Source organism: Glandiceps talaboti, chromosome 17, assembly GCF_964340395.1.
Source record: "Glandiceps talaboti chromosome 17, keGlaTala1.1, whole genome shotgun sequence".
Classification (NCBI taxonomy): domain Eukaryota; kingdom Metazoa; phylum Hemichordata; class Enteropneusta; family Spengelidae; genus Glandiceps; species Glandiceps talaboti.
The window spans coordinates 17905484-17913072 of NC_135565.1; the positions used below are offsets into that span (position 1 = coordinate 17905484).

The 7589-nt window shown below is 35.5% G+C and overlaps 1 protein-coding gene across 1 annotated transcript; it reads left to right on the forward strand.

The window, feature by feature from the left end:
* Window positions 1-236: 236 nt before the first annotated feature.
* LOC144448137 (uncharacterized) lies at window positions 237-6999 on the forward strand. The gene is made up of 5 exons (XM_078138290.1): window positions 237-364; window positions 1107-1265; window positions 2895-3002; window positions 4460-4585; window positions 6859-6999. Exons 2-5 carry the CDS (start codon window positions 1110-1112, stop codon window positions 6997-6999), a joined length of 531 nt encoding a protein of 176 aa, XP_077994416.1. The 5' UTR covers window positions 237-364; window positions 1107-1109.
* The last annotated feature ends 590 nt before the right edge of the window (window positions 7000-7589 follow it).

Genomic DNA, 7589 nt, shown 5'->3' on the forward strand with positions numbered 1-7589 from the left:
TAAATTGAATATTTTAGGCGAAAGAATGGCTCAGTAAAGCGGATTTTACCTTTTTAGAACATGATAGAACTAAATATACGAATGTTGTCTTTACTACGGATCTGTTATAAAAAAAGAACAACAAATTGACAATATTGCGGATTGATATTAAATGAATGTGCCCTGACAGGCGGTTAGGCCATATGGCCGATCTTTATTTCCCGTCATGCTTTATTTGGAGCCAGACTTGAAAGCGGTGAAAAGGAGGAAGATAAGCAAGAACAAAACCCCAAGTCAACAGAATAGAGTAATTTCCGTAATTTCGTCACTTCCATATTTACAGTTGGTAAACCTAAGAACTTAGTAAATTCTGTGAAAAGCCAAGGTAATTCTCATGAATTAATAGTTATCAATACATATTTCTAGAACCATGATATTTGTATTATTTGACACCCTGGACAACACTGAAATACAGGCATAAAATGGCATACCAAAGACATACTGCATTACATTTGAACAGAAGCTCAATAAATTAATGAATTACAAAAGATTAATAAATGTGTAAAATACTAAATCTTTGTTATTGTACATATTGGACAATAACAAGCCATTTAAATATTTTTTTTGTAGCTTTTTGCAATGCATTGAGTTACAAACACAGACTTTGTCAATGTTGTTTCACATTGATTTTTCAAGTAGGAAATTGTTTTATAAATTAAAAATCTAAAATAAATACTAAATCCTCATCCATATGACCACTTTAATGATGATTCATTAGACAAAATGATGGTTAGATACGTGGAACTGACACCTCATTTATTTATTTATTTATTTATCGGATGACCAACGGGAGCTAGTCGGGACATTCATAGGCTCCTTTGGTTTAGTGTTAGTGCAGGAGGATACCGGAGTACTCGTTGAAAACTGCGTTGTACGGTAGAGTCAAACTGAACAACACTCTTCTTACTTACAGCAATGTAAATTTAATCAAACCAAGCTGACACCCGGCTCAGCTGGTTTGAACCCAGGCTGCAGAGGTAAGAGGCATACAAGCTTAAACTGCTTGGCCACCGACAACCCTGAAGGTTGATGTTTGTTTGTAATCGAGATTTATCCATGTTTTTCAGAACATGCCCAGCAATATAGAGGTAAAAGCTAGAATTAGGAACATTGAAGAGTTGAAGAAAACTGCATCAGAACTGAGTGATAGTGATGGAGAAGTAATGATGCAAGAAGATACATTCTTTCAATGTGAAAAAGGAAGACTAAAGTTGAGAGTTTTTAAGGTAAGTTAATTGTTGTCAAATTTTGAGGGTTTTTAATGTAAAAATGAATGAAAATATTGATGTTGATTGATTACATGTAGTCACTTGTTGAGGTGTAAAGGAAACTTGATTAAAAGTTTTCAAAAATAAAAAAATGGCCAATATATGTTAAAGTGTTATCGTTAAAAAATTGAAATATGTACGTAGCTCAGTGGTTCATATTGTCATATTGTCAAGCAGTATTTATGAGGATGCTAGGAGCTAAAAATTAATCATATCCTCTATACCTAAATTACTCGTAGTCTAGATACTATCCTTGGCATCGAATCTCAAGATCTCACCATGTCTAGCTCAATGAGGTCCTGAGATGAAATTTCAAGTTAAACTGAAACCACCCACACAAACACAATGTTTTATTTCTCTTTCTGCCAAGGGGGTATTATTTTGTAAACAAGTAATTACTAGTTGGGCGAGAGAGGATTTATCAATCACAGTAACTAGGCCATTGTAGACTGCAAACAGGAAATTGAGAATACAGCGCCCTCACTCAAATTGGGGGTATCATCACCTGATAGTACTGTTTCTTAAGAGCTTTGTCCCTTGGTATTCTGTAGAAGTGTAAATCAGGGATGTTTTTCATATTGTTCAGACATCGTGGAAAGCAGCAGTGCTCTATGATTAACTGAGTAACCTATACAATGTATACCCCTAAGGTACGCACAGACAGGAAGTAGAGTGCCACCATGGCAAATTTTGGAAAGGTCTAATAGCCCAATTTATAAGTAAGTGTTTATTGGGGGCTGTTACATAATGATGGTCAGATCAGGATAGGACAAGTTTTGGTTCTTGATTTCTAATTGAGCTAGATGGTGTGAAGAGATGATTTTGAAATTCGATATACTATGGAAGGAATCCAGACTACTACACAGGGGCGTGTAATATTTCATAGATTGTTGTTTTCGAGGTCTACAGACTAAATATAACAACATTTTGAATATATATTCCTACCTGTACACTCAGTCCCAGTACAGGGAAAGAGATATATTTATAGTATACGTAGTACTATAGATCGATACATGTGTAGCAGCAAGATTTGTATGATATTTTCCTAAGAAAACGGAAATCTAAGCAATAATACACGCTCCTGTGGACTACTATACCTTCATCCCCAGTAATTATAATAATGTTGGTTTTTATAAAATTATATAGCGATTTCCCACTCTGTACTCAGAGCACTTTACAATTATTACCCCAGGCATGGATTTATAGCGACACAATGACCCTTAATAGTACTTCAACTCCCAGGGGAGCATATATAATCCATTGCAGCATTTATAAGTGCATAGGATTAAAGCATTCACATTGTAACCTCTATCCTACCAGGTCCCCAGTTACATAGCTCGGTTGACTGAGTCTCAATCATGGTTCAAATCCTGCACAAGGACTTTAACCATTCAGAAACAAACGGCAATAACAGGGCTTGAACCCGCAACCTGCAGATTCCAAGCCAGCCACTTTATGGAAATGCCTTTATTTCCTGGAGTAGCAATCCCTTTAACTTTTTAAACATCTTGTCACTCTGTCAGACATAGATAAAGTGGTCATAGGTATAATTACAAACAAGTGACTCTTTCTTGTATCTTTTTCTAGAACCAAGATTATCCAGCAGAATTAATTTTTTATGAGAGACCAGACACACTTGGACCTAAAAGTAGTGACTATCACTTTACCTATATCACTGATCATGAAGGCTTAAAGGTAAAGTGCGAATGAAAGGAGAGCATTATATGGCAGACAAGCTAGGTTGAATAGTCAATTTTCCGGTTCCAAGGTGCATTGCGTGACAGGACGTCGCTTATGTTGTTACGTTTAGTCTTGTTTAAATTTGTCTTTATTAGTCGTTTGAAATAACATTTTCATCAGGAAATGATGGAAAGACATGTTGACGTCTTTGATTATGAGTGATTTTATAGAACAAAGACTAAACGCCATCAATAATAGAGAGCGATTTTACAGGTGAACCCAGGGTACGGTCAGGTGACAACCATCCCCCTGAGTAAAGCACGTGCAAACCCCTCAGCGCGTACACAATGTATGACATTGTATGGAGATCTGACGCGCAATGCATCTTGGAACAGGCAACAGGTCTATTACATTTTAACAAACATAAGGGTTATTATACTCTGGCTGTTCTATGTCATGACAACTTCTGTCTGCATCATTTGTTTTACAATACTCGAATTTGTGTTTGTTTTACAATACTCGAATTTGTGTCAAAACATTCGAAATCACCAATGCTTTTTCCCATTGCTCACTAATTTATGCTTGAGGGGCATAGATATACTATTCCTCACATTTCCTTCATTCAGCTGGAAAATACTTGTGACCGTAGGGTTTCATCACTACTTATCAATTGACTCGTAGTGAAAAAGCTCCCTAGGTCACTTGATATGTTTTCCTTGGTTGAATTAAAGAAAATATTTTGGAATGATATTTAAATGTACAGATATTTGTAAGGCTCAGCCACATGTACGTGTGTTTATCTCTTCTAGTATGTGGTCTGTGATAGTTCACCTAATATTGTGAATGCATTTTTTTGTGAAAAGACTCAGATTTTGGCATCACTGTATAACAGTTTTTGACTGTATTGTACTTAGATTACAGAAAAATCGATTTTGTAAATTATTTTACTGATTTACTACTAATTATGCAATCTGTTCACTGCTAATTTGATAAATCTGTCTTTAGTATCATGCTATAATTACTCAGAATTTACCAGTGAAAGCAAGTCTATTTTCACATTGCATGCACACGCACAAGCACACACAACACATATGCATAAACACACACACACACACACACACACACACACACACACACACACACACATATCCATAGATATGCATCCATCCCACACAATCACATATACATCACATCTGCCCCATTGAAGACACGCATATACTCTTTATATTTATAATATTCACACATGTACAGTTTACACATGTTCTGAAATGCATCTTCTGGAACATCTTCCAGCACAAAAAACTTGAAACGAATGATCATCATGGCTCGTAGTGAGTATAGTGTAAATATGGTTATAACTTATATTATATGCTCTTTGATTTTACAGGAAATATTATGCATTTATTTTAAATTTAGATACCAAACACCTTCAAATACTGAGTATATTTAGTGTTTTCTATTTTTTTTATCAGGTCACATTAGGGAAAGCTCTAGGAATCAAAGGCATGGTAAAGAAAACCAGAATGTTGTATTTGGTTGGACAAACCAGAGTTCATGTGGATGACGTGGAAGGTTTAGGACATTATATGGAATTAGAGGTTTGTAATACTGTGTTGTAGCTATCTGCAGTTATGATAACAATGTAGAGGTGTGTAGCTATGTGTAGGAACCACCAGTAATGATGGTGTGTAGTAGAGCAGGTGTTAGCTCTGTGTTGTAGCTATCTGAAGTTATAATGACACTATAGAGGTGTGTAGCTCTGTGTAGGAACCACCAGTAATGATGGTGTGTAGTAGAGGTGTGTAGCTCTGTGTAGGAACCACCAGTAATGATGGTGTGTAGTAGAGGTATGTGGCTCTGTGTAGGAACCACCAGTAATAATGGTGTTTTATAGAGGTGTGTACAACTGTGGGAACCACCATTATCATATCTGTACCAGTGATTAATTGCAAAAGTGTGTACACATACTGGTGGTATTTGCAATGCAGTGCAGTACCGAAAATATTATTGCATACCTGTATGCAAATGAAGGCACATTTTTTTGTTGTACACAAGAACTCATGAGCGTACACTGTAATTTCGAATAAGTATGTAATAATAACAGAATGCCATGCCATGTGAGCGCCAGAGTGGGTACTCAGGGATATTTGTACTCGGCTTGCAATGTTTTCTGCTGCACTTTTCACATGTGTACAGCTGCAGTGAAGAGTGCAAGCACTAAATGCAAATACCCTGAGTATCCCATACTTGCACTCGAGTATGGCACTGTACAATATCTTACCCACAATTCTCCCTGATTGCTGCTTGGTATGGAGGTTCATTATTTTATAACTTCTTCAATAACCCATATTTCTCAACATTTCAAGCATAATAATTATGTTTATGTAACAAAAGTACACCTTCCAATCCGTTATCAAAAAGAAAGTTGTAACTGTTGTATAAAATTTACTAAAATACAAAATTAAACATGTACTCAAATTAAAACCCTTTTCAATTTCAAAATATCAATAACTTGGGTAGTCAGTTTGTATGAAGAGTTTTAATATGTAAATTTCTTTTGTTATACCTATATCAGAGTAATCTTTATCTTTGGCAGAGTCATAATAGGTGCATATATTTTCCTTAGTTTTGTTATAAATATATTCTGCATGTCTTTCAAGGAAATCTGTCGATTGCTACCTCCTTCTGCAATTGATACCACAACTGATGAAAATGGGTCTTCAGAAACTCATCAGTGGCAATTCTATGCTTAGCAAATATCAAAAATGTTTTTACAAAACCCTGTACACTGGTTAGATTTGTCCGACTTTAAGAAGATGATGTCTGACTACAAATCAGAGAGAGTTGTGGGTACAATATTGTATAGAGCATGTGGTTCTGTAAGAATTATTATGACAGTGTAGAGAGTTGTAGCTCTCTTTAGGTCATCCAGGAGGTTGAAGCATAGTACATAAGCAGAAACAGTGACTACATCTTTCAAGCTATATATTTAATACTGTATATTTTTTTTTCAGAGTGTATATATTTGTCATTTCTGGTGCTCCTTTGGTCTGGAATCAAGTTGTATGGGGACTAGCTTTGCTCTCACTTTTCCCCTACCATTTCACTATAATAGTCATATACTCAAATCTGAAATAAGATAATTGCACTTTTCTGCAGCAATGTTGAATGTTTACATCCTACAGTTCAACACTTTGAGTTGCTTCTAACCATGTGGTGATGCAGTAGACATCATTTCACAGGGGAAAGAATTAAAAGACTAATTATAACTTACACCTTTTTTCTGGTGTTGGCCTTAATACTTTATTCAGCAATTGGTCGTTAGCAAATTATCAGGCATATTAGGGGAAAGCAAGAGCAAATCCCAACATGACTGGATTTTAGGCGAGTGCTCCTGTTCACCTTTAGCTAAAGATGTAGTTGTAATGAAGGATCAAAGCAGTTTATACGATGACTTTTTCAGTCTATATGAATTACAGCGGTAACTTATACCACACTAGGTGTTCAATTTAGTTATAAATTATTGAACTTTCACTTTGTCCTGGTTGATGTTTGTCATATCAGAATCCAATCTGATTAAAATCTGAAGTGTTGAAAGCAGCTAGAGGCGGCGATCGCCTGGAACAAAACAAACGTCACAACACAATGGAAATAGAGGTAAATAAAGGCATCTAGCCGCTTTCAACACATCAGATTTTAATCAGACTGATAAAGTGACACATATCACAGAAAGCCCAGACATTATTAGAAGAACAGTTTGGTGAAATGGAAGTCACTAGTTTCAATTGGGTGAATAAAATTCTAATATTTTGGTCTTACACAGCAGAGGTTAGATTTCACTTGATTTGATGTTTTAATATTTCTATTTCAGGTTGTAATGAGACCAGATCAGAGTCAAGATGAAGGAATGAAGATAGCAAATGAACTGATGGATAAATTGAATATCAAACGTGATGATTTAGTAGTTGGTGCATACATGGATTTAATACTCAATCAAAATAAAGGAATATGAAAACAGTTGTATTGTAAGTTTGGTGTCTGTGGTTGATGTATAATGTGTACTAGTGATTACTTGGATTGGTGTGTGTGTGTGTGTTTGTGTGTGTGTGTGTGCGTGTGCGTGCGTGCATGTGTGTGTGCTGCAATGATGTTTACATTACACTAAATATCATAATTTCAAACTTGTATGCAAATGAGCATACATGGTACATTCACACTAAATCACATGAACATACAATTGCCAAAATTTACTATTTTGACAAACATAATGTAATGATAAGAGAAATAACCAGATATGTGAGTGAGATTGAGTACTTGGAGTACATTCATTTTTAAAATAGAAATTGACTGTTTTAAATGAATATATCTGATGATAAGATAACCCCATGACATGTGAGTGAGAGTATGGGTATACTCATTCTTAACATTGAATATTCATAACTTATAAGTGCTTATTCCTTTTAGTGTGAAACATCTTTCATGAATATTCATTCATTGGGGAGGGTCAATCTTTATCACACAGTGGACTGTTCAAGAACACCCCTCCCCCTCCACTGTTATTTGCGTCCAGTCCTCAAGTACAAATAATCTGTCACATGACGA

Excerpts from the sequence above, each read along its gene's own strand:
- LOC144448137 (XM_078138290.1), top strand. The coding sequence starts at position 1,110 with ATGCCCAGCAATATAGAGGTAAAAGCTAGAATTAGGAACATTGAAGAG. Across the intron at positions 3,003-4,459 it reads CTGATCATGAAGGCTTAAAG|GTCACATTAGGGAAAGCTCT; the intron begins GTAAAGTGCGAA and ends TTTTTTTATCAG. Across the intron at positions 4,586-6,858 it reads GACATTATATGGAATTAGAG|GTTGTAATGAGACCAGATCA; the intron begins GTTTGTAATACT and ends TTTCTATTTCAG.